Here is a 26,902-nt window from a genome sequence, read left to right on the forward strand (position 1 = left end):
CACAGATGGGCCTGTCACATCAATATGCCCAAACGCAAGAGTAAAATCTCTGAAAGTGTTTGCCAACCTCTGAATTCAGCAAGAAAAAGTAGAGCTGTGGCATGCTTTTACCAGCATAGTTATGTTGTAGGCTGTGGGTTTTCTAAACAGAAACCTTGATGTACTACAGCAGCAATAAAACTCAGATCAGTCTAGTGTCCCTTCCTGTACGCAGTGAGGGGCTTAGTCTCCAAGGAAGGAGGATTTTTCATGCATTTTATTATCTAAAAGAAGCCTGGAGTAAAAATTCAGTTCCTAAAATGTCATGTGATCATTCCTTGGGCATTACAGAGAAGCAGCCACATCCTTGGCAGTTCTTAGGCCCAGCATGCAGCCTGTGGAATGCACAGCTCTGGGCCACATACCTGCAGGTGAAACGGCATCTTGGGAGGAGTGAGCTGTGTCTGGAGGCTTAGAGATGGTGGTGATGAGCCATATCTAGCACATATCCAGAGTGGGTAGAGGCCATGCTATGGCCCAGAGTCAAATGGCGACACCCTAAAACATGCCCTAGACACAATGTGTGCCTGGAAGCTTGATGAAGAACCAACATCTATGTTCCCCCAACACAAGACCCTTCCCCTAAAGAAATCAAAGAGAAAGAACCATAAAAACTGCATTTTAATGATACAGAAATAGTACATGGTACATTTCTTTCCACAGCAGCACTTCAATTGTCTCTAAGTTTAACAAAATTAAGGCTACATTGGAGCATTCTGACAGAAAGGGACTGTTTTATACAATGTTATTCATGTTTTCATAAACAAAAGAATATTCTTCAGGCAAAAATTTTTTTAACAAGATACCAGTAAAGGAAATGGAATACAAAATGTGTTCCTTTGGGTCAGCCTGATAATAGCCACACCCCCCTAGGAAGTATCAGGGGATTTTTTTAATGAATACTTTGAGTATGAGGGCGACTCTCCAGAGTTAACATTCCACAATACAAGGCTATTTCATAATATAAAACCAAAGACAGTTGCGTCTCCCGCATAATCCCTTTAGAATGAATAACTAGTGAACATCAACAGTATTTAAAAGCACAAGAGAACTGTGCAGAGGCCTATGGTGCCTGGAAGGACAACCCCTCCATCGATAGCCCTTCTCCCTCAAATCCGTTAGGAAGAAAACGAGAACTAAAATCTGACGACAGTCAACTGTCAGCACTGCCAGGAGAGTCCTCAGGATAAAGTAATGCCATTTAAGGCCACCCACCAGCAAGGGTTTATCCCCAAAATTCCCACTGTTCACTACTCCTGGCCATCTCTGCTGCTCAGCTTGTCACCACATTTGGGCCCAAGAGAAACCCTTTAGGATCTAGAATAAGACAAAGCATAGATCCTCAACAACTCCAGCCAGGCCCCCACCTGAGACAACCCACAACAGCTCACACAGGAGCCTAATTCCTTGCCAGGAAGTCACACTTTGACATCTTGATAAGAGGGCCAAGGCCCAAAGCCACAGAAGTTTGCCTTCACGCAAGTCCTGTCCTCTGCTGTGACGGGTGGCTCATCGCCTCCTCCGGCCCCTTTCTGCTCACCAGTTTCCACCGTTACATCTTCTCCACCTATCCCAGCTGCACTAAACAACTATCTCCCTGATGAAGCACTGGGAGTGGTGCCGGAATCACCAAGCCCAAGGAGGGCAGTCTTGTTTTTAAACAGAGGTCTCATGACCTATATATTCTGAGAAGGATATCCTACTTCTGACATAAAGACCTGTCATCTGGTAGTGTGGTGGTGCAGGAAAAAATCCTCTCAGAAGTTAAATGTTTACATTATTAAGTAGTAGAGAGAAATCAATTCAGTGATTTTTTTTCCCCTTCAACATGAGAATTTTGTCTATTTCTTTGGCTCCCAGAGCCTCTGTTTCTATAGAAATAGGGTGGAAGGAAATATCCAAGTAAGTACCATCAAATACCCTCTAAGATTTATGCACATTCCAAAGACTGCTAATCCCTCTAGGAATATAGTGCTGAGGTACACATACCAAATGTACTTAATATATAAGTTCATATGTAAACAAAGATAAACACAGAGTCAATATCCACTTATTCACACTTAAATAGAATGACTGCTACAGACAATAGCATTGTTTGATCCCATATTAACACAAAGAGAAGTTGTCTTTGAAGCCTTCAAACCTAATAGATCTCTTCAGGAAAATATTAGTAATATCTCTAAGCCAACTTTATTTTTTCTGTACTGTGATCTGTATAAGAATACATTATCTATTACCACTCCAGTCACATAAGTCACCGTGCCTTGCTCCATAAATACTTAAGAGCTCCTATAGGAAACCTGCCTGGTGACAGTTATCACTGAGATGTTCCAATTGCTCTCTACCCTAATCCTCCAAGTTGAAACCAAAAATGGACATTTTATAACAAAGTTACTCATTTGTCTCAAAACCAGAACAAATAGAAAATAACACCATGAAAGGAATTTCAGCATGTTCTGACCACTGCTGCAGGAACACAGAAACTCGGCAAAATACAGACATGCAGGAAATCAGCACTATATAGGAAAAATTAACAAACTCAGCACACCTTCAAGAACTGGAATAAAGGCAGACTCAATAAAACCATATTATTTCTTCCTCAAGGCAATCAAAAAAGAAAAATGATTTAATATCCTTGGTCCATAAGAAGAAATATTTACTTACATCCTCAATGGACTAAAAGATTTTAGACGTCACAATTAAAATTGTATCTTTCCAAAAATATTATAATATCAATGCAATAAACTCAATAAACTTAAAGAAAACTAAACTTAACTTCATTTAAACTAAACTTCATTTAAACTTTTTAAAAAACCAACAAAACATATTTCCTAGAGTGCAAAATGTTCGTTAAATACTTCAAGAACACAAAAGTAATTTGTTTAAAAACACAGGAATCCTTTGCTAAAGGGCCATCAACACAAAAGACACCCATTGCCGGCAATGGGTGCCAGCTGGAAGAAACATGGTGTTAAGCTTTGTGCTTGGCCTCTGCCCATTTCAGATGACGTATTATTTGTACAAGCTCATGGTTGGGCTCTGGTACATGCACATGTACGCATCACAAAGAAGTCTGCGTGCACAGCCTTGAATCCTTCTGGAATCCAAGGAGTGCAGCTCCTCCAAAGACATCTTCAAGTACTCTCCCACTTCAGGGCAGGGTGTCACTTGTGGAATGTTGAAGCCATTCTGACCCCCTGGGGAGAGAGAAAGAGAGAGCTCTTGTTAGGGCAGCAAACTTCTAAGTCCTCTTGGCAACCTGTCCCACCAGAACAATTTTACTATCCTAGAACTTAGTGAAGACTGACTCCCAGAATCAAAAACAAAACAAAACAAAACAAAAAAATTTGTTTGACTTTCAGTTTCTAGAATTACAGTCTCCTTTTATTGGCTTCTGAGAGGGTTCAGCAGAGAAAAGTGAAAAAAAAAAAAAAACCTGGTAAAAGGACACACACTTAGGAAAAGCTGCAGTCTCAATTTGCAGGCTGCTACTCTAGGCCCCTCAGACTTTTCTGTCCCTCCCAGACACTAGCAGCCTGACTCTTTTCCACAAGAAACCAATTTTGAGCGCTACTGTTTCCCCATGTTTTAAGAACATACTTGCATACCTCAAGCACGGCTGATTTAGATACTAATCATCAGAACGTGCATGCGCTCTGATGATTGGATTTGCTCTCCCAGGTGCTTTCCCAAATGTCATGCTGCTAATGCTAACTGAGTGAAGCACACACAGGGGTGGGCTGTGCCCCCAGGCATCAGAGCTACGCAGAAATGAAGAACTGTTGGTCTATAGCTTGGGCCTCTGGTCAAGAAGCCTCATTCGGTGTCTCTGGTTATTAAAGTGTCACACCTGAAGACCTGGGGAACTAGGGCTTGGAAGAAGAGCTGTAGAGGAAATGGGGTACAGGTACTGTGACAAGTACCTTACTACCAAGACCCCTGTCACTCAAGTGTGTACTAAGTAATGACTAAGCTTCCTAAAAACATCTCAATGCGTAAAGGTTTCTTCCTGAAATAAAATGCATGAGATCAGGAAGACTGAGTTAAATACAAACCATGCAACCTTCACCACCTTTAACGTTAGCTTAGACAATAGAAAAACAGGCATGATTTCCATGACCAAAGTATTCCCACAGAGTTTGGCATTTATGTCCTCAATAAATGGCTACTCTACTGTATATAAAAATGCAAGGAAGAAGATGGTAAAATCAGCTCTAAATAAATTTTAGGATTTTTTTTTTCTTTTGAGGTGAGACAAATTGAAACAGGTTCTCACTATGCAATACAAACTGACCTCTGATTCACAATCCTCTACTGTCCAAGTCTGGGATTATGGCTAGGATTCTTTAACAAATCCACGTAAGGACCAAGATGGCACAACATTACTGCTCCTTAGTTTGAGGAGCAGAATGAGTAATACCCTTTGAAGATTAAAGTCCGTCACACTGTGGTATCCTTTAAAGAATTTGCTCACAAAAATACCCTATTACCACAAACACGTGCTCTCACTAGGAAGCATCTCACTCCAAAAGACAAGTTTTAAATACCATCTCGATCAGCCATGCTGTCAAAGAAGAGCCAGGCTGAATCATCCTTCCCATACTTCACAAAAGCAACATAGTGGCTCGTTTCTATGCAGAGAACAGCAAATAACTCCATCTTCTGGCAGGGGATGCAGCCGTGTCTCCAGTCCCAGTCAGGCAAGTCTTTGGGAAGTGATACTGGGTGATATGTATGATTCATTCTCTTGGGATGGAGGTGAACCTAAAATGGACCATGAAGAAAATAACCACAAGTGAGCTAAATGCCATGTTTCAAGGGCAGACTCTAATCACTTTCACTGGCCACCACAGCCAAGTTCTATACACACACACACACACACACACACCGGCAGAAGAGACATGGGCAATAACATTTACTGTGAATGTTTAAAATGCCCTTTGATTCTGAAAGGCTTTCAAACTCACCCTGCCATCTGGACTATCAGTAGCTGACTGATACAGTGAGTGTGGATTACCTGAGTGCAGCAAGTCTTACAGAACTGCTTGATCTTCCCTGCTGAGATGTCAGGGTCTTCATAGCACTCTCTACACTCGAACATCGCAAGTCCTCCACAGATGCGACACTCCCTGGGAGCTACGCAAAGAGGGAAGGAAGAAGCCTTTTAAAAAGACATTCTGTCATTAAAAATAAAAGCTATACTTTGAAAACAAGAATGCTTGGGGGTTGGGAAGAAGAAAGGCCTAGTCCTCTCTGACCCTCTTAAAATTTCATTGGGTTTTTTTGTGTTTTTTTTGTATCTGTAGTATTTTTAAGGATTTTTTTTCCATATAACCATTTTTGTTAACCTATTCTAGAATTGTTCTTCTGGTCATGAAATGTTCAAAGATACAAAGTAAGTATTGAAGACTAAGAGCACATATGATCTTAAGTCAGTAAGTAACAATCACTGCCATTATGAACTTTCTCTAACAATTTTATGTCTGAATATTTATATAAGTATGTGCACCCAGGTACATGTGTATCTCAAGCTTCTCTCATCTAGCCTCTCGATGCTTTCGCTTCCACTGTTACTACCACACACCGTCTTCACATAGGTCTATTGTTCAGACATATAATCCAGTTAACCACTTCCCTCTTATTAACATTTCTTGTCTCTAATTTCTTGTCAGATAGTAAGTAAATTTGTATTTAAATTATTTATTTTTACCTCTTTTTTTTAGAATAAATTCTAGCAGTCAAATTATTGAGTTAGTATGTCTAAGCTCTTCAAATACTGAATTACCTGTCAGAAGTACTATACCCATAACTAATGAAAAGTTCAGGCCAACTATTTCTAAAACAAAACAAAACAAAAAACAAAGAAAGGACTATATACTTACTGTCTTCAAGCAAATCCGTTATATTTAATTCTAGAGAAGGGAAAATTTTTTTGAACATTTTGAAGTCTTTTCCAAACCGAGGCATCTGAATAATCAAGCATGATGGTGCCTAAAAAAAAATAATAATAATAATAAAGACACATAGTTTTAGAAACCAAAGTCCTAAGGAGCTGGGGACTTAGCTCACTATAGTGCTTACTTAGCATGTCCAAAGCCTTGAGTCCTAACCCCTGTACTAATGGGTTTCCCTATGAAACTGAAACAGTCATAGCTGTCAAAGCCAGTAGTGGTTTCAGCAGTGCTGCTGGCCCGTGAAGCAGAGTCCACTTGTGAATGTGCAGTGTGGATGCAGAGCAGCAATAAACTACAGATTCTCCAGACTCCCCAGAGACAAACATGATAAAACAGACCACGGCATGCACTGCAGAGATCACACGTTCTGACAGTCAAAGAGACGTTTCTATTGCAGTCATTAGCAAACCCACACACAAGAATTTATTGGCACTTTATCTCTTAACAGAGGAGAAAAAATAGCATTACCTTTGACATGTTTAGCTACTATGCATGGGTAAAATGACAACTGAAAACATAAACATGTATGCACACATATCTTTGTCATTAAGCTACTTTAAACTTAAAAATTAGCTTTTGTTCCCTTTGCAACCCAAATCCAAAACATTCCAACTTAAGCTAAGCGGCTGTCTTTAAAAAGAACAAAGTTAGAATACCATTTTTTAAAAAAATGTGTCTTCTTAGCTGTTTCTTCAAACTATTCTTGGTTAAAGCACAGTGATAGCTAGGTGTGGTTCAGTGGGGCAGCACTTGGGGTCGTGTGTACAAAAGGTCTGAGTTTAAGCTCTAGCACTGATAAGAAACAAAATAAAGTAGCAATACAAGTCCAGTTAGAATCACTAACCTCTGCAAATTTCAGGTTGCTGTTGATAAAAGACCATTCTAGTAACTGCTGAATTGTAGGAACTCCAACTTTCTCATTTTTTTCCATAAAGATCTGATAGAAGTTGCAGTCTTGGACTTTCTGACCTGCTGATCTGGAAGCACACAGGAAGAAATGCACATAAGCCATCTACCAAATGCCTGAGTCAAAGTATGAAGCCGTCTGACAGACCTGAGGACACAACATCATAATGCTCATGTCCAGCTTTGGATCGTCCACACACCAGGTGAAAGACAATGAGTTGGATGAGATAATTAAATGCACTTATGCAGAAGACCTCATAAATTATTTCTTCTGCCTTCTTTATAAATTATTCGAAAATTCTCTTGCCATCACAAGAAAAATGTAGAATAATATTCCAGTCAAGAAACACTATATGAACAATAATCAGTTCTTCTCCCTCCAAATCTAGAAAGTAGCAGCTACTTTTTTAAAAAAAAATAATTTTTATTTTATGTACATTGGCGTTTTGCCACGGACGTCAGGTTCACAGGAACTGAAGTTACAGACAGTTGTGAGCACTGCTTTTGCTGACTAGAACAAATGCTACAATGTCTCAGTGATGGACTCTTAGACCTTCTAAATGACTTCTTTACTTCCTAAAATAAAAGCCCTGGGAGGGAGGGAGGGAGGGAGGGAGGGAGGGAGGGAGGGAGGGAGGGAGGGAGGGAGGGAGGGAGGGAGGGAGGGAGGGAGGGAGGGAGGGATACTTTCCTAGCAAGTCAAAGCAGGGCAAGGTGTGACTCCCAGGAACCTAACAACTATCCTTTAGGCTTTCAGCTACCAGCAGCTCTTTAGGTGCTCACCCACCAACTTGACAAACACCAGGTAAATGGTCACGGTGAAACATGAGGGTCCAACATCTCCCTTCCCTTACCAGCTTACTAGTAACCATTAAAACTAACTCTACTGAGGAAATTGTTTTTCATCTTTCAGCTTACCGCTTATCTTTTTTAGGCAAGTGTCTGGTTTTAGAATCAGATTATTTAAATGTATGTCTAGATTTCAAGAGTTTTAGAAAAAAAACTATCAGCAGTTTTTATCACAAAACTTCTGTAATTCAGGGAGCAGCCTATTGTGATCTTCAGCTGCCCCAAGCAAATTATGTCCTGAATTTACAAAACATAAAATCTGGTAACTAGCTAGAGCACTCTTGAGAACTCAAAGCTAATAAGAACAGATTATAATCCAAGAAACTAGCAGTTATTCTAGAATAACATTTTAATTGGTTGTTGGACTACAAAAAATCATAGAAAAATTCATAGAAAAAAGTCATAGAAAAAATTCATAGTTAAAAATAGCTTAGAAGAGAAAACAAAAATAATGGAGGTTAAAAAAAAATCACACACAGAAAAATCAAGGATGGCCAGGAGGAGGCATGTCAGCTAGTTAATGGAGGAAGAGATACATAGTGTCCTAACACTGTAGCAGAAAACTGGGAGGAACAACAGCCACTCAAAACTCACTTCCAGGGCCAGGCATGGTGGTGCACACCTCTAATCCCAGCACTCAGGAGACAGAGGCAGGTGGATCTCTGTAAATTCGAGGCCAGCCTGATCTACAAAGCAAGTTTAAGGACAGTCAGGGCTATATAGAGAAACCTGTCTCAAAAAATCAAACCCAACCTAAAACGAAAAACAAAACAACAAAAATCATTCCTCAAATCATATGCACAGGGGAGTTCTTTCAACCATAAAGAACAAAGTATGGCAGTCATAAAAAATGGATACAACTGGAAATAAACATACTAAACAAATTAAACCAGTCCCATAAAGAGAAACAATGTATGTTTTTTCTCATTTATGGTTCCTCGGATCTTCTACAGATAGACAAAAAGTATTCATTTGTATATGACATGAAAGTAGACGTGATGCTGCCTAAGGAACAAAGGAACTCTGAGGAGGGAGACATGGAAAGGGACAGAGGGATGGAGGTACAGGGAAACATACTCAATATACAATATGGGGTTTATGAAAATTTTAGAAAATGATAAAAATAATTAAATAACCCCACGGTCAGTGTTTTAGAAGTCTGGAAACCTACAGAATCATAACCAAGTTGCGAAACTGTGCCAAGCCATGCTAGTTGGGTTGTACTTTCCAGCAGGGACAATCCGAGGGCACAAGAATACAAATTTGGTAACTTTTAAAAAGTAGATATTGACATTTTACAAACATTAATTTAAAAACATTTATGGATTGGTGTGGTGCAGACCATAATAGGTGGGTCCTGAGGTCCTATATTCATTCCAAAATCCTGCAGCTCCATGATGAGCGTGTGAAGCTTGTGATGTCACTGCCCAGCCACAAGGAGCCTGGGTTGCCCTGCCTTGATGTTCTTGTTACTCTTGCTTTGCTCTGACCTTTCTTTTCTTGCTCTGCCCCCAACTCCTTCCTTTTGGGATGAGAAGCCAACCCTGTGCCACTGTAAGCTAGAAGTACAAAACTTGTTGATTGTTTTTTTCAGAAACTCATAGTTAAAAGACTATTTTTGAACAGTGTTGGAACATTAAAAATTATGTAAACTTCTGAAGTTAGAATGAATGTATTCTGCATTAAAGATGACCAAGAAGCTATCGGGACAAAGAGTAGAAAGCAATAGCTTTAAAATCATATGTTTAAGTCGGGTGTGGTGAAGCATACATTTAATTTCAGCACTCAGGAGACAGAGGCAGGCAGATCTCTGTGAGTCTGAGGTCAGTCTGGTCTACAAAGTGAATTCCAGGACAGCCAGTAGCCAAGACTGTTACACAAAGAAATCCTGTCTCAAAAAACTTGGGGCCTAAGAGAAAGAAAGAGAGTTCAGCCATTAAAAAAATCTAAGGCTCATAACCAAAAGTGGTAGGAAATATCTCAGCTATCAAGAGGTTAAGACAGCACACTGCCCTTACAGAGGACCAAAGCTCAGTCCCCAGAACCCACAACAGGTAGTTCGCAACTGCCTGTAACTCCAGCTTAAGGAAATCTGACATCTTCTTCTGGCCTCTGTTGGCACTGAACTCATACACACAATTAAAAATAAAATTAAATGTATTTTTAAATGATAAATTTGGGTATCAAGTTGACAATAAGTGGACTTGTGATGTTAATATTGTTAACTTGACAGGATCTAGAATCATCTATGAGATAAACCTCTAAACATAACTGTAAAAAAGTTTTCTGATTGGGTTGAGGTGAGAAGATCCACCCTAAATGTGGGCAGCACAATTTCACAAGTTTGGGCCCCAGAAGGAGAAAGTGAGCTGAGCACCTGCATTCATCTCCATCTGCTCCCCTTGCAGAAGCAGGGACATCGGCTGAGGTGCAGTCCCACTACAACTGCACCGTGATGGACTGCACCTCACACTCTGAGCCTCAGCCCAATCAGAAAACTTGTTTACAGGTATGTTTAGAGGTTTATCTCACAACAAAACTAAGAAGAAGAAAAAAAAGAAAAATAAACCAACCCCCAAAAACCCGACCTTTTCTTCCCAAACTAACTACCATATATCCTATATCATGCTATTTTTTCTTTCAACGCTATTGAGTTTTCTACTCAAGTCTACTGATAAATACTTCTAATTATATACTATTTTAATGTTTATTGCTTTGCCTTTACAAATTACAGTAGAATTATTTTTTTAAATAAAAGAACCCGCCAACATTTTTACCCACTTCATTTTGTAGAAAACTCTAAAATCATTTTTTTGAGTTTTTAGAAAAAGTAAAGACAATAGGTTAAGATTCTGTCGATACACATTCCTATCAATGGGAGTAGGGGCTGTCTCTGACTCTTCTGCTAGTTTTGGGAACTCTATTGGATTGCTTTTTCCAGCCTTAATACAAGGGAGGTGCCTAGTCTTGATATGCAACTTGATGCTCCATGTTTGCCTTATATCCATGGGAGGCCTGCCCTCTTCTGAATAGAAGTGAAGGAGGAGAGGATGGGGGGAGAGGGAGAAGGTGGGAAGGAAGGACTAGGAAGAGAGGAAGGAGGGGGAACTGTAGTTGGAATGTAAAAATCATTAAAAGAATAAAACAAACCAAAAATTAACATATTTAATTATTTACTCTTTCTCACTAATTAATCAAATCTGCCTTGCAGCTCAGTGTAAATCTTTAACTCTATCTTTGAAAACAATGATTGCTTATTTTTCTTTCCTAAAACATAAAATATTCCTTTTTCTATATGCTTGCAGAAATAAAAAAAATGTTGTTGATTTTCCATGATTAATTTTTACATGGCTAGACTATAAATTCTTTTGTTAAATCTTTGTAGATAATTCTCTAGGATTTTCTAGGCACATAGAAAGCGATTACCAACTTGGACTTGCTAATAAGTATGTACACCCAATGCTTATGCATCATGCCAGTTCACTAGTTAGAGATTTCAGAAGAGTACCAAACTTTAACTGTGATACTTTCCTTGCTCCCACAATCAGTTTAACCCTGGTTCAAACTGCATTGCTTAGACACAAGAGGACAGAGAACTCATCAGTGTGGACTCTTAAGGAAGTAGGCAGCACACTCCTAAGATTTTCACCAGAGAAACCAAGACTGAAATCAAGAGGGGCCCACCATTCAGACTGTGGCCATTCAAATGACCTGGAAAGCGCAGACATTTCAAACATCTCACTAAGAACTGTATCGCAGTAAACTCAGGTATTCTTTCAACATGGGGAGAAGGAAGATCTAAACTGAGAATGAAAGAGCTAACTTAAGGCTAACTCTAAGTTATGGGAAGTCAAAAACAATTCTCTCTCTTTTTTTTAAATTCAGTTAGAATAAGATTCCTTTTAAAAGTTCACTAACTGAACTTTCAAAAATATTAACATTCAGTTTCATAAGTAATTAAATTGTGGGCACATCTCTCACTAGGGCTAATTAAAAGGACAGGTTCACTTGTGCCCTGGAAGTTAAGTGTAGCTCCGGGAGAGGACAGCAGCTAGTGAAACCCACATCTATGCTAGCAACATTTAGCTACACTCGGAGAACACTGATGGAAGCATCAGTAAGGACTTCATTCCTACTGGGCAATGGCAGTGAAAAAGGTCTACTTCTGAAATGCTTCTAGACAGCTTGAGACCTACCTTATTTTTAACAATGGTTCAACCCTTAAAATATCATGAAACAGGATATTTAGAAATTCTTCAGGATCTAGGAGAAAACAAACAAACAAACAAAAAAACCTAAGTGAATCACAGAGAAAATTTAAAAACCATTCTATTATTTAAGAGAGACATATTAATTAAAAGTTTAGTTATTTCAGGTTCTCCTGACAAGGGAAAACTTATAATAAAACATTACTTTTTCATTTTGTTGTCATGCTGCCCTTTTTAACAGAATATACTCATTCACACACAGTGAAATCATTTTTATGTCTTTTGGGGGATTCAGTAGAATAATACCTGATATATGCCCTATTTTTTCTTCTATTTAAGCAATAGCCATGTGTATAAATGCCACAGCTGGTTAATAGTATACTGTTAACAAACTAATTCAGGAGTTGAATCTGAGCAAATTCTTCAGTTGTGAGCAGACAGAAGTGCTGGCCAGCTGCTCCACAGCCCCTTTCAACAGGGAGCACAGTGAGAAACTGAGTGCTGGGGACACTCCCGATCATCTTCTGTAGAGCCAGCCGGTTGGCCTCTTAGAGACTTCTTTCACATCATATCACGTTAGAAGAATCACAAAATCAGGAGGAATATGCATGTCACATAGGAAAGAAACTTTTTCATATTTTTGCAGTGCTGGGAATCAAACCCAAGGCCTCTTACATACTCCACCACTGAGTATACTATGCCTAGCCCTCTCAAATAATTCTAACTTAAATTTAATCCTCTAAACTAAATAGGTATATTTCAGGAAATAATTTAGCATATTACTGAGTGATAAACTTTCAAGTTATTTTCAATGCATACATTATAAATTAAAAGGGTCACCTTTTTCTTCAGAGGTAAATCCTGATGCAGCCTCAACTTTTTCAAGTATTTTCCTCAGTTTCATAATTTTTGTGGCACACACATATCCATATCTGTTGATAAAAATAAATTAACTGACACTGGCACGTTATATGACACATCTTAATAATCAAGCACTTTTCATACAATTCTAACATGTTAAAAAAAACAATAGACAAGGCATTTATTTTTAAGAAACAACTGTAGGCTTCTTACAGAAGTTTGAAAAGTGAAAGTCTGAGAATCGGAATTATTTCCAGATACTATCAAACACCTTAAAAATAACTACTATGTACTAATACAATTTCGAACTTTTTATGAAGCCTGGGTGAAGCGATTTTTAAACGGCATTTGCTTATTATATTAAAACACTTATTTTATAAAATAGGATATCCAAATTTTAGAAAGCCCTTCTTATACACAGGATAAGGGACATGGAAAAGGGAACTGATGAGATACTAAAAATCTAAAGTCTGAAATCAAACAGTCAACATAATTACGACATTCTCTTTGTTTGACTATAGGAGACCATGGGCTTATAAGAACAAGTCAGAGCCGGCTACTCATACTGTGTACCTGCTTTTTAGAGCGACTGTTCACTTACTTGGTAGCTCTCTGCAATCAGCAAACACTAAACACCTACCACTTGTGTAATGCTTTATGTAGGGCACCAGAAATACAGAAGGAGATTAAAGAAACCTAACAACAACAAAAAACAAATAAACAAAACAGGATCTCTGCCTGTGGGTGCTTCCAATACAGAAAGCGAAACCTCTGTCCAAACAACAAATATGACATTTGCAGACACAAGAAATATATCTCAAGTTTCTGAGCTACTGATCTTGCCCTAGCCTCTTGAGCTATCAAGTGCTGGGATCACAGGGACATCCCACCATGCCTGGCACGATGCACTTTGGTCTCATGGGCCATGGAGCAAGTGTTTCTATAGACTGGTGACAAAAGTAGGGCAACTGTGATCTGGACCAGCTGGGCAATCGTGTGCAAAGAACGTTTACTGATGGACTGACAGTATTTTAAAAAGAAGGAAGGTTGTGATAATATGCATTGTAGTTAAGATTTGACCTGTACTGTTCTAGTGTCATTTACATAGGGAAAGAAAAATCTGAGAGTTTAAAATTTATGTAAGACAAAATAATTAATATTAAAATCAAAGCACACAATTAAAGGATAAGATGATTAGAAAAGTAAGGCAAACAAATATCTAGAGAAATTTGTTTCTCTTTTAATTTACCTTCTTAGCTATGTGTCACAGTACGTCATTTGGAATACTCCTTATAGTTCCATATTTTGTTATTTTTAAATATATTAAGTTAATTTTTATTTTCATTGTTAAGAAAAGTGTATCACAAAGTTTAAATTGATCACAGTTGGACTTTAAATTGTATAGTTTGTTCTCTATGCCCCTGACCTGTTTCCTGATCACTGGAAACCTAACTCTTCATCACATAAAGGCCTTGTGAGGTCATCACACATCACCATCATGTATCAAAGTCTTCCTACATGGTCTTCTGCACATTTACAACTACCTTAGTAAAAGAGTAAAAGAAGACCTAAATAATTCTTTTAAACAACAAAATACCATGTCACTGTAATATACCTCACTTGTTTCTAGTGCAATGTCATTGCTACCTTGTAGTGCATAATTCCAAATGAGTCCCATCATTTTACAGAACGCACTGTTCTCTACACTGCCCAGACTAAAAAACACATAAGCAGAGGACGAAGAATAAAGGTTTTAAAAAGTCAGTATTTCATGAGAACTAACTTTTCTTCTTTTTTTTTTACTACGTGAGTACAGAGCATAAATTAATTACTATACAAAAAAACAGTAAACAGAACACATGTCTTCTACTTACATCCTCAGAGGATTAACTATTTCTGTCCTCAGTAGCTCCTGGGTCTCACTATAATACTCTACATCATTCTTTTCTTTAGGTCTAAGCAACACAGTATCCAGGGCAGAACTAAAAGCAAATAAGCTGCAAAATAAAAGAATATTTTCCTCATGTTATAAAAACAATAATATTTGAGAAAGATTCTTAAAGGAGTAGGAAGAGGCAAAGGGATAAAATGTAGGGAACCACTGGTATAAGAACTTATGGACAGACCACACAGGCCCTGTGCTCAGCACCCGGAGACCCTGCAGATCTGGACCAGAAACACCAAGACTGCACCACACACGTGAAGTTTGAAAACATGCCAGAGAATATTATGAATGAAGATTGTTTACATAAACCAAGAGAGGCCTGGAAATCGGTCACACACACACACAGACAATATAGGGAGAAAGTCAGAAACTGGTCAAGACCAGATCAGACTAGTCAGGACAAATTCATCTCATTATCATAAGGTAGACATTTCCTTATAATAACTTGTGAGTGATTAGCAATAAAAATTTGCTGGTATCAAAGAAAATAAATTTAGTTAAAATAAATTTTTATCAGTAAATCTAAGGAATATCTATAATATCTATAATATATTATAGATATTAATATATTATATAATATAATGCTTGCTTGTTTGTTTAATCAAAAGTATTCCACCAACGAAAAGACCCACCTTTATTCTGCTCTCTACTTTTAAAATTCTAACATCCATGCTAACTTCCCAACTCTTGTGGCACAGCCTACAGAGTGGCAGATCCACTTAATTTAACTGGCAGTGCACAACCCTTACGGCTTCAGAGTCAATCTTCATAGCCTAATGATCCTTTCTGTTCAACTTGATCCACTTTAGGGAAAACTACACAAAGGAGGGCAACAGTGATCCCATGAAAAGTAATTTTTAATATTAAGAATTTTTATGACCATCTCGGTATTCCAGAACACACGCAGCACGCAATGCCAATAGCTTGCTGCAGGTTACTTGGCACACGTGCCATCATCTACCTTGGAGGCAGATGTCCTCAGAGTATCTGTTCACTCATTATTCATTGCAGTATTTTTAGTTTAGTGCTTTAGATCTAGGAATAGGATATGAAATTCTTTAGTCACTAAGGACCAAATCTCATGATCTTTCCTAACTCTGTCAGTTTCTCTACTCAAAGGCATCTGGCACCTTCTTTCATATACACACACACATACCTGTCTCCCCTCTCCCCCACACAGCACTATTTACACTTACTGCAGAAAACAGGAACTTACCAGAATAAAGTTGAGTCTAAGTAACAAGAATTGTAATGGCCCTGGATGCCTTTCTTCTTTCCAATCATTATCTCTAAACCTTCTTTTTCCATCTTTGGTGGAGTATTTTCTTCTACTACTTCACTTAAGTAGCCTCCAAATGCTGAAAAGATAAAAAATAAAAATAATTCTTTTAAATCATGATAGTATATATTCATATGCATGTACATATATATCATTTAAAGTATATTTTGGCATCCTCTGCATTTTTTTACTTTAGTTAACGGATATTTATCTGGACTTATAAAAATGTGATTATTCACTTTCAACATCATTCCTGTCATATAGAGTTTAGAAATTTAAGTCAATTAAGCATTTGTCAAAGAATATTTTGTTACTTGCCCAAAATGTTTCATTTTCAAGTATAAAAAGAAAACAAGTTTCCAAAATACTCTTCAACATTAAGAAAAATGTTTTTCATAAAGATGGTTTCCCTATTTCCCCCTGCTTGACTCTCACTATTGTTAAGGGAAAGGCCAGCATCAGCAAGCTAGTGACAATGAGAAATGTCCTCCATCTGTCAAGCCAACTGCATCCCCAGACTATCAGATTTCTTCATAAGGACATCCGGAATGAGATACTTAAATAGATGCGGAGGGGGAAGTTATTGCTAAAGGGACCACATTTTCATTTCTACCACCCACACTGCCAAAAATTTAATGTCTATAATCAATAAAAGAGAAGAAAAAACACTGCCTTTCAGTCTTTAGATCCTAAACATTTTTCCTAACTCTTCTTTCAACATATCTCCTCTTAGGACAACTCTCTTATGCACCAAGTAAGAATCTTTACCAACTTCAAAACTTGATGAACACTGTCAAGTAAATAAATCATTTAAACACTGTCACCCTCAGATGCTGAAAAGTAGCAAGAAACAGTCATTCCAGATGGGTAAATAAATTAAAAGTATCCAATTACCTAAAGAATTACATCTTTCAATCTGATTGGAAACAGGCTGCAGGGATGCAAACCTAGAGTCGGGTCTGCAGCTCTTCAGTTTCACGAACAGGGCCTTCTTCAGGGCGCAGGTGAAATAGCGCGTGCCCCTGAACGTGCCATCTGTACAGCCCGCACATTCATCCTCCTGAAAAAGAAAGGTTGGGTATGTGTTACACCGGGAAGAGCTATGGCATTTTCACTCTTTCTGAATTTCTTTTTCAAATTTTTTTCTGAACAGAACAGCACCAAAGAAAAGGGACTGACTAACTGGTGCTTTGGCCCTCAGCTGGTGGTTTAAGAAAATAATTCTGCCAGGCGGTGGTGGCGCACGCCTTTAATCCCAGCACTCGGGAGGCAGAGGCAGGCGGATCTCTGGGAGTTCGAGGCCAGACTGGTCTACCAGAGCTAGTTCCGGGACAACACCAAAGCTACAGAGAAACCCTGTCTCGGGGAAAAAAAAAAAAATAATAATTCTTTAGCCCTCCGGGAAGTATTTGATGCATTTCCTTTCAAAATACATGCTTAGAACTTCCCTGGTTTACTGAGTTTCCCTGAGCCATTTCAAAAGTATTAAAATCAAGGGGTAGGAGTAGATAAATTACCTAGTTCCTCACCAGCAAGAAGACAGGTGAAAAAAAATTAAAAACTATATTTAGGTAAGAGCTAAATTTATTCAAGTTCTCCCTCCTGGTTATGAAATATCACACAATATACTTTTTTAAGACCCAAAAATAAAACCTTCCCCTCTCCCAAAGACTTCAAACATGATGATTAATTTTAAAGTCAGTCACATCCCTGAACTGACTGCAATGAGAGGAGGCTAAGAAATAAGAAGGAAAACTGGTCACTGAACTGCTTTCTTTGCTGCATTCTGTTTGTATGTGGTGACTACATGATCTAGCCTAATAATCAATCTATTCCTTGATCACAAACAAACATGAAGCCTGAGGAATGGCAAAGGGTGAAGGTAAGCAATACTATAATATTTCCTCTACTACTGGCTTTTATTTTTTTTTTTTTTGAGAAAAAATAACTTCCCAAGAAATTATCTAACAGAGGAAAACCTAGTTTTAAAACTCATGAAGAAAAGCTGTAGATTTCAAGCCAAAGTAAATTACCAGTTCTAGTCCAGCTAGCACGTCACTGAGCCCAGGCGGCTGGCCAATCCAACGGATAACCCCATAGAATGGGGGATTCTCTTTCACTTCAGCCAGTGAGCCCACCTCTAGGCCGTATGTATTACCAGAAGAGATGGGCAAAGGTGGATTCTCCTGGACAGGCGTGCTGTTCAGCTCGCCCATCACAGACTGCACTGACAGTGACAGTGGGCTGTGAGCAATGCTGCCGTTAGTATTGGGCATCTTGGTCAGGCTGAACGGTAGAGAGTGAAATCTGTTCTCGCTGGATAAGGAGTTCATGGAAGGAGGTTGTGGTGGAGGTGATGAATGTCCAAAGTCTGGAGACAGCTCTGTAAGTGACTTTGCAGGGTCTTCTGCAACTATGAAAAATTGTCCTTAATTAGAAAAGGCTGTTCAAGAACATTAAATATGACTGCATCTCTAAAAACAATACAAAGTTCTAGTCTAACTGATCACAAGTCTGCTTGAAAGCACTGTAAACTCACTGGTTCTGAATAATGTTCTTGCTCCTCTTCTCTACCTCCACACTTTCCTGTCTCAGTAATCTGGCATTGGTCATCTAAGTCTAGTCAGTATCACATAGATTATATTCTTTCCCATAATATGATTAAGTTAAAAATTAGTATGAAGAGATATAAAAATTAAACAATAATTCTAAATAACCCATGGATCAAAGAAAAGAGAAAAATGTTTTAAAAATAAAGAAAAAAAAGAAAGGAAACCAAAAGAACATCTGTGGAATACAGATAAGTAATGTTTTTAAAAGAAAACTATTGACAATTAATTTTAGAAAAAAACCCAAAAAGTTAAGTATTAATTAACTTACATATAGCTTGGTATATCAGAAAGACTGAACAAAAAGAGAGCAAAGATGAATGAAAGGGGGAAAAAGAGCTGGGCGGTGGTGGCGCACGCCTTTAATCCCAGCACTTGGGAGACAGAGGCAGGCAGATCTCTGTGAGTTCGAGACCAGCCTGGTCTACAAGAGCTAGTTCCAGGACAGGCTCCAAAACCACAGAGAAACCCTGTCTCGAAAAACCAAAAAAAAAAGGGGAGGGGGGAGAATAAAAAATCTTAAGTCAAAATAAACACCAAGAAAATAACTCAAAAAAACAAACTTGCAGTAAAGAAAACAGCCAAAAGTTGTTTCCATAAGTGACTAATGCAGCTGGCAGGCACACACTGCTTCTCAGAAGGAAAGAATGACCTTTTTAATATTGTTGAGATAGTCAATAATACATATGTTTAAAAACATTAGGGGCTCCTACTGCACGTACTGGCTTTGTGGGAGCCTAGGCTGTTTGAATGCTCACCTTACTAGACCTGGAAGGAGGTGGGAGGTCCTTGGACTTCCCACAAGGCAGGGAACCCTGACTGCTCTTCAGGCTGCTGAGGGAGGGGGAGTTGATTCGGGGAGGGGGAGGGAAATGGGAGGCGGTGGCGGGGAGTAGGCAGAAATCTTTAATAAATAAATAAATATTAAAAAAAAAAACATTAGGGGCTGGAGAGATGGCTCAGCAGTCAAGAGGGTTTACAGTTCTTTTAGAGAACCTGGATCTGGTTTCTAGCACCCACGTGGCAGCTCACAATTGCCTGTAACTCCAGTTTCAGCAAATCTGATTCCTTCTTCTAGCTTCTGTGGACTTCTGCATGTGTGGGTTACACATGAACTTACACAAGTACAAGCACATGCTGGGACTAGGAATATACTAGGAGTTTGCAGGACAAATGTGAGGCCCTAAGTTCAGTTCCCAGCATGGAAAAACAAAACAAACAATAACAACAGACCAATAAACCAGAATCTTACTCATACTCTGCAAAAGTCAGTTTCAGAGAGCATTTAAAAAATGTGACTGGCAAACGATACTTGTCTAGAATACAATATAGAACAATGTTTTTATGACTTCAAGGAAGAGAGTAATTAGAAGTAAGAATATAAACTGTAAGGGAAGATAACAAATATCATCTGATTAAAATTAAGAACCTGTTCTTGAAAAGGAGCTGTAGCTTAAAGTGACCTTGAATCAAAGAGAATACTTGTAATACACTTTTTTCAAAAGATAACTCCAATAAGACCAGGAAATAAAGATGAAAGATCTGAAAAGGTAATTCACAGAAGAAACTCAAGTAACCAATAAATCAATGAGAGATCCTTGCCCTTACTAGTAAACAGGTTAAGTGAATGTACAAACCAGCATGAGATGTCATTTCAAAAGCTACGTGTCTTCAATGCTATTCTCATCCTTTGTCAGAGACTCTTCTCTTTGTAGTGAGCAAGGGTGAGTGCAGACTCATGGCTACCCACCACAAGCAGAATGCAGAACTGCTGAGGATTCAACCTTGAACAGGACATTTCTACAATCTCCTCTAAGGCTCAAGGAATAGTGCAGAGGAGAGTGGAGGAAAGAAAGCTGGGCTGGAGGAATGGCTCAGTGGTTAAGAGCACCCATTGCTCTTCTGAAGGTCCTGAATTTGATTCCCAACAATCACATGGCAGTTCACAAACATCTGACACTCCCCTCTGGTGTGCAGATGTACATGCAGACAAAGCACCCATATAATTTAAAAAAAAAAAAAGAATGAAAGAGCTGGAAGAAAACAACATACATGCATTTTAAATTTTGAAACAGGGTACCATGTAGCACAGGATATCCTCCAAATGTCTACGTAGTTAAGGCTATACTTGAACTCCTAATCTTCCTGCCTCTACTTCCCAAATGCTGAATTTACAAGCATGTACCATTATATCCAGCTTTCCATGTAAGTCTTTTAGGACCAATATTATTTTATGAAATCATTGAACAATACATTAGATTCTAGTATATCAAGAAGTTATGAATATTCTAGCCATGGTAGTTTGAATGAGAATGGTTCCCATAGGTTCATATATTTGGATGCTTGGTCACAATGAAGTGGAACTGTTTGAGAAGGACAAAGGTTAGGGTGGCCTTACTGGAGAAGGCATGTCATGGTGGGTGGACTTTAAGCTTTCAAAAGTTCATACCAGCCTCAGTCTCGTTTTTTCTGTCTGCCGCCTGTAGCCCAGGATGTAAAGCTCTCAGCTACTGTTCCAGTGTCATGGCTGTATGTTCCTCTAAAACTGCAAGGAAGCCCCAATCAATTGGTTTCTTTTAAAAGAGTTGCCTTGGTCACGGTGTCTCTTCATATCAACAGAATAGTGACTAAGACACTAGTACAATACAGAATTTGTATTAATAAAAAGAGAGATGAAAGTACAGCATAAACTGGAAGAATCAACATTGTCTAGATTATGAAAGCCTCTTAAAAATCAATCAGTACCTTGGAAAACATCTGTGAAGCTGCTCGAATTGACAGGGCACGGCCACTCTTCTTCACATCATCCTGGATGGTCCCCGTGCACATCCAGAGACAAGCAGGATTTGAAGAGGCCAAAGACACTCTCCAGAAGTTAGAGAGCTGAGAATTGGTATCATAGACTAATCCCAACAAAAGTAATACACCAGGAGACAGGCCCTCCTCCTAAAGGAACGCCATTTAGACACACATCTTGATGTGAGCAAGGGTGAATGGATTCCTTTTTTTAAAATTTATTTTAGTTTATTATGTATACAGTGTTTTGTCTATCTGTATGCTTGCTGTCCAGAAGAGGGCACCGGATCTCATTACAGATGGCTGTGAGCCACCATGTGGTTGCTGGGAATTGAACTCAGGACCTCTGGAAGAACAGTCAGTGCTCTTAATCTCTGAGACATCTCTCCAGCCCAGGATGAATGAATTCTTGAGAGAGGCAGGTCATGCTGCCTATGCTCACAAAACCCCACTCAGTGCGGGAATCAGATGTGGCAAATACCCACTCAGGTCACTTTCTGTGTAAGTATATATGTAACCTATAGTATGCAACTGTAGATTTTACTGTGTGTTTTAGCTTATAACTGAATCCATGTCATGAGCAGTCATCATAGAGACTTAGAACACTATATTTTCATTTAGTTTACTGAATCTACTGAATACAAATCACTGTAGAAGCACTAGGAACTTATAGAAAATACAGGCAAATAACCAAAAACACTTCAGGGACACATAACCTAAGAGAGTAAGTGAGTACAGCGGGAGGAAAGGTTTCAGTTTAAGAGGTGAAGAGCATTCAGTCAGACCACTGAACTGGAGGAACTAGAAGGATTTCCAGGTAATTAACCTGCACAGATGAAGGAAATAAATACATGAAAGGAGAATGATACCTAGAAAACAAGGAAAGGTAGTATGTTTTAAAGAAAGTAAGATATGCAAGTCTTTAAATGAGTCACTTCATTTCTAGAAACAGTTGATCCTAAGCAGATGCATTAAGAGATAAGAACAAACTACTGGGCATAGTGGTGTACACTTTTAATCTCAACACTCAGGAACCAGAAGCAGGTGAGTCTCTGTGAGTCCAAGGCCAGTCTGGTCAACAGAGCAAGTTCTAGGACAGCAAGGACTTTTATACAGAGAAACTCTGTCTCGGGTTAAAAAAAAAAAAAAAAAAAAAAAACAAAAGCAAAACAAAACCCAGACTACTAACATATTTCAAATGTATCCTCAACCCTGATAGCAGTGTAGTTCAAACTATGTTTAATATTTTAGTTCAGCAATATTGTCATATTAGCTATGATCTATTCACTGTTTCCAAAATTAACAAATATTGATGAAAAAGTCATTTCCCCTTACATATTAAACAGAGGGTATCATTATAAAGAGGACTAAAATTATAGATTACCTTCATCGATGTACCATGGATTTTTGGATTTGGATTGTTGTTGTGAGTCAACAGATGACCCATTTAAGGTATAAAATAATTCAGATCTGCTTCTACTTCCAGGGTCTGAGGTAGATCCTATGGAACAAGAAAAGTTCCTTTTTTAAAAAGTCAATATGTTACAAAAAGAAATTTTATAAATAAATTAACATGTGTATGGTATAACAACTGCTCACACAACTAATATACATATATAGTATTGTATTGTCTTCGGCTTTAAAAGTTTGGTAATTAGTCAACACAGAAGAGAGTAGGAGTTATAAAATTAATATAAAGTTAGCCGTTTATATTAAAGCTCTAAGAAACCATTCTGGTGGTCAGTGGTGACACGAGCCTTTAATCCCAGCACTTAGTAGAGGCAGGCACATCTGAGTTTGAGGCCATCCTGGTCTATTGAGCAGTTCCAGGGCACTACAGACTATCTAAAGAAATCTGGACTCAAAAAAAAAAAATCATTCCATGTAGTCTATTTTTCAATGTCACCTCTACTTTGATGAAATTACTGGCTTACAAACTTAACCTCATACTGTGGCAAACCCCAACAAGAAAGTTATTTTCGTTGTTACTTCATAACTGCAATTTTGCCACTGTTATGAATTGTAATATAAATATCTTTGTTTTCCAATGGTCTTAAACGACCCCAATAAAAGGGTCGTTCAAACCCCAAAGGGGTCACGATCCACAGGATAAAACCCCATTGCAGTCAACAAAAGAACATCCAGCAGTGTTATATAGCCTAGACACACACAAAGTTCTTTCACCGAGGTTTGTGAAGTGCATTCTATGATGGTCACATGATGTGGGATTCCCCTCCGCATGCTGTGAATACCATTGGTAAATAAAGAAATTGGCTTGGCCTGATAGAGTAGAACAGAGCTAGGTGGGGAAAACTAAACTGAATGCTGGGAGAAAGAAGGGCAGAGTCAGAGAGAAGCCATGTAGCCCCACCAGAGATGCTGGAACTTTATCCCGTAAGCCACAACCTCGTAGCAATACACAGATTAATGGAAATGGGTTAACTTAAGATGAGTTAGCCAGAAATATGCTTGAGCTACTGGCCAAACAGTATTGCAAATAATATAGTTTCTGTGTGATTATTTTGGAGCTGAGCAGCTGGGAACAAACAAGAGGTCTCATACAATAGTCACAAAAAACCAAACTGCCGAATGATGCTCTTCTCAGAACTCATCCCATTAATAAGTGATTCATGATTATAATTTCCCTTCATAAACTTCAAATGTGATAATACAAACTGATGAACAAATTAAGTTAGAAAACATTCAGGTTTAGGGTGGGTATGTGGCTCAGTAGTAGAGTCCTATATTAGTTTGTGTAAGATGCTAGATTTGATGCAAGCACCAAAAAAATAAAAAAATAAAAAATAAAAGTAATTTCAGTGTCTGTAACAATACCTGAGTAATAAAGTACTTGCCTAGCTTATAAGGTTCTGTTGACTTTGATCCCCAACATTACAAAAGAAATAATTTAATTTTTTTTTAGATTTACAATATAAACATCTTAGAATTTTATTAACGTAATTTATTGTTCTTTGTAGTTTAGGAGGATGGACCTCTGAGGCCCTGTGCCCTCGGTAGGGATGTAGTGGAATATTCAGCCTGTGCCTGTCAACGGCCTGACAATGCAGCCCACGATCCACATGACCAGTGGTACTTTCCTCCTTTCAGGAGAAGGCCATGATCAGCTCAAGCACCAAGACTATGAAGCCCAATGACAAGAAGACATATGACTTCGAGTCTAGCATCTCTCATGCACTACTCGAACTGGAGATGAACTCAGATCTCAAGGCACAGCTTGGAAACTCAGTATCACCCACCACAGCCAAGGAAACTGAAGCTGGTGATGGTCAGAAAGCAATCCTTATTTTAGCACCAGTTTCTCAGCAGAAATCTTTCCAGAAAATCCAAGTCTGGCTGGTTCATGAATTAGAGAAAAAGTTTAGTGGCAAGCATGCAGTCTTCACTGCTCAAGGAAGATTCTGCCCAAGCCAACTCAGAAAAGCTGTACAAAAAAATAAGCAAAAGCACCCAAAAGCTGCACCCTGGCAGCTGTACATGACGCCATCCTTGGGGACTTGTTCTTCCCAAGTGAAACTGTGGATACTCCGTGTGAATGCATGGTAGTCAGCTCCTAAAGGTTCATTTAGACAAAGCTCAGCAGAACAAGCAGAACACAGGTCAAAACTTTTTCTGGTGTGTATTAGAAGCTCACGGGCAAGGATGTTAATCTGGAATTCCCAGAGTTTCAGTCATAAGAAAATAAGTGAATAAAGTGTCATTCATAGTCAATAATAATAAAAGTTCATAATTTTCCCATGTCTGAAAAAACAAGGCACCATAATTTCTCACAAATTATATTTATTGCAGAACAAATTATACTAGAGATTAATTATGTGGGTCTTGATAACTAGATGTAATGCAAGCTGAATTTCAAAACGCTAAGTAAAACTTATTTCTCTTCCAGAAACTTCCCCATGATACCAGTAGAGAACATGTAATTCTCATTCTGTTAGCTTCCACATACCTCAAAGGTTTATAGCTGCAGTCCTTAACCTGTAGGTAGCAACTCCTTTGGGGGTCACATATCAGACATCCTGCATATCAGATATTTATATTACGAGCATAACAGTAGCAAAATACAGTTATGAAGTAGCAACAATGTTTGGGTATCACCACAACATGAGGAACTGTATTAAAGGGCCACAACATTAGGAAAGTTGAGAACCATTGGTTTATAGGGTGACTGATAAATAAGGAGAAATTACACCTGCATCACAAACAGTTACAGATACTTCCCTGCCTCTGTATTAACTACAAAGACACTTCATTGGTGATCAGTTGGAATTTTTAATGGAAAGCAAAAAGCTCTGCACCCCATAGCTTAACTCATACTTTATGTGGTACACCTGTAGCCAGCTACTCAGAAAGCTGATCACCAGAGTCCAGAAGTTTAAAGTCAGCAAGGAAACTTAGCAAGGCGCTCATCCACAAACAAGAAATCTATAGCTTTTTTATATCTGAGAGTAGTGATCTTATAGGTATCTTTTCTGCATGTATGACATGTGGGTTTGTCTGCAGGTGTGTGTGTGTGTGTGTGTTAGTCCTAAAGAGCCATCTTGTTGGTTTTTGTTTTCTTTTGAAGAGGTTCTCCATTAGCCTGAAATTTGCCAATTAAGATAGGCATGCTGGCTGGCTAGTAATAGCTAGCAAGTCTTAGTACTTTCCAGGTCTCCATGTCCCTAGTATCAGGTCCAAAGGAAACTACTTCCTCCAACCCCAAAGGACTATAGGATTTCTGGTGGTTGGACAAAAAGCACTCCTTAGGAACCTGTGAAGTCAATTCCTCTCTACCAAAAGGAGTCATTTCCCTAATCACTGGCAGAAGAGACATGGTTATCTGTAGCATCTATTAGCATTAGCTAATAGTACATTCTGGCCTCTAGGCGCCACCAAATATCACAAGTACCTGTTACACATTTCACAGCCCATCCTAGCTTTTCTCAGCTCTTCCCTACCTTAAATTCCCTCCACCTCATGGGCTTCCCTACCCCCAGCTACCCATTTGTTCTCCATATAAAGGCAAGACTTCCCCCTGCCCCTACTATTCTCACTTCTCTTGCAGATAGTCCTGGTCATGTCCAATCCTTCCTTCCTTCCTTCCTTCCTTCCTTTCTCTCTCCCTCCCTCCCTCCCTCCCTCCCTCCCTCCCTCCCTCCCTCCCTCCCTCCCTCCCTTTCTCCCTCCCTCCCTCTCTCTCTCCCCCTCTAGGGTTTTTTGCTGGACTTGCTCTATCAACCAGGCTGGCCTGCCTTTGCCTCCTAAGAGCTGGGATTGAAGGCGTGTAACACCGCCAGCTGTTCTCTCTCTTATCCAAATAAAAATCTCCCTCCACAACTCATAGGCTGGCCATTTCGGTGGTTTCTTTACTACATCCTCACTTAAAATCATGTACATAAAATTTTAGTTTACATAAAGTGTAGGAACAAATTATATGTATACATATATATACATATATA

At 38.8% G+C, this 26,902-nt stretch overlaps 1 protein-coding gene and 1 pseudogene across 4 annotated transcripts in view; one reads left to right on the plus strand and one right to left on the minus strand.

Moving 5' to 3' along the window:
- Window positions 1-641: 641 nt before the first annotated feature.
- The window catches only part of Cyld (CYLD lysine 63 deubiquitinase), a 48,676-nt gene continuing 22,415 nt past the window's right edge, over window positions 642-26,902 (minus strand). For 3 of the 4 annotated variants that reach the window (XM_057753533.1, XM_057753535.1, XM_057753532.1), the window contains 12 exons: window positions 22,831-22,947; window positions 18,075-18,454; window positions 16,936-17,101; window positions 15,979-16,120; window positions 14,692-14,814; window positions 12,797-12,888; window positions 11,945-12,011; window positions 6,838-6,970; window positions 5,922-6,030; window positions 5,057-5,175; window positions 4,587-4,803; window positions 642-3,236 (listed from right to left, as the gene is read on the minus strand). In XM_057753533.1, coding sequence (XP_057609516.1) covers window positions 3,052-3,236; window positions 4,587-4,803; window positions 5,057-5,175; window positions 5,922-6,030; window positions 6,838-6,970; window positions 11,945-12,011; window positions 12,797-12,888; window positions 14,692-14,814; window positions 15,979-16,120; window positions 16,936-17,101; window positions 18,075-18,454; window positions 22,831-22,947 — 1,850 coding nt within the window. In that variant the 3' untranslated portion in view covers window positions 642-3,051. The remainder of the gene's footprint in view (window positions 3,237-4,586; window positions 4,804-5,056; window positions 5,176-5,921; window positions 6,031-6,837; window positions 6,971-11,944; window positions 12,012-12,796; window positions 12,889-14,691; window positions 14,815-15,978; window positions 16,121-16,935; window positions 17,102-18,074; window positions 18,455-22,830; window positions 22,948-26,902) is intronic. The other variant, XM_057753534.1, reaches the window with a different exon arrangement.
- LOC130863912 (40S ribosomal protein S7-like) lies at window positions 24,564-25,141 on the plus strand (annotated as a pseudogene).

Source organism: Chionomys nivalis, chromosome 21, assembly GCF_950005125.1.
Source record: "Chionomys nivalis chromosome 21, mChiNiv1.1, whole genome shotgun sequence".
NCBI lineage: Eukaryota > Metazoa > Chordata > Mammalia > Rodentia > Cricetidae > Chionomys > Chionomys nivalis.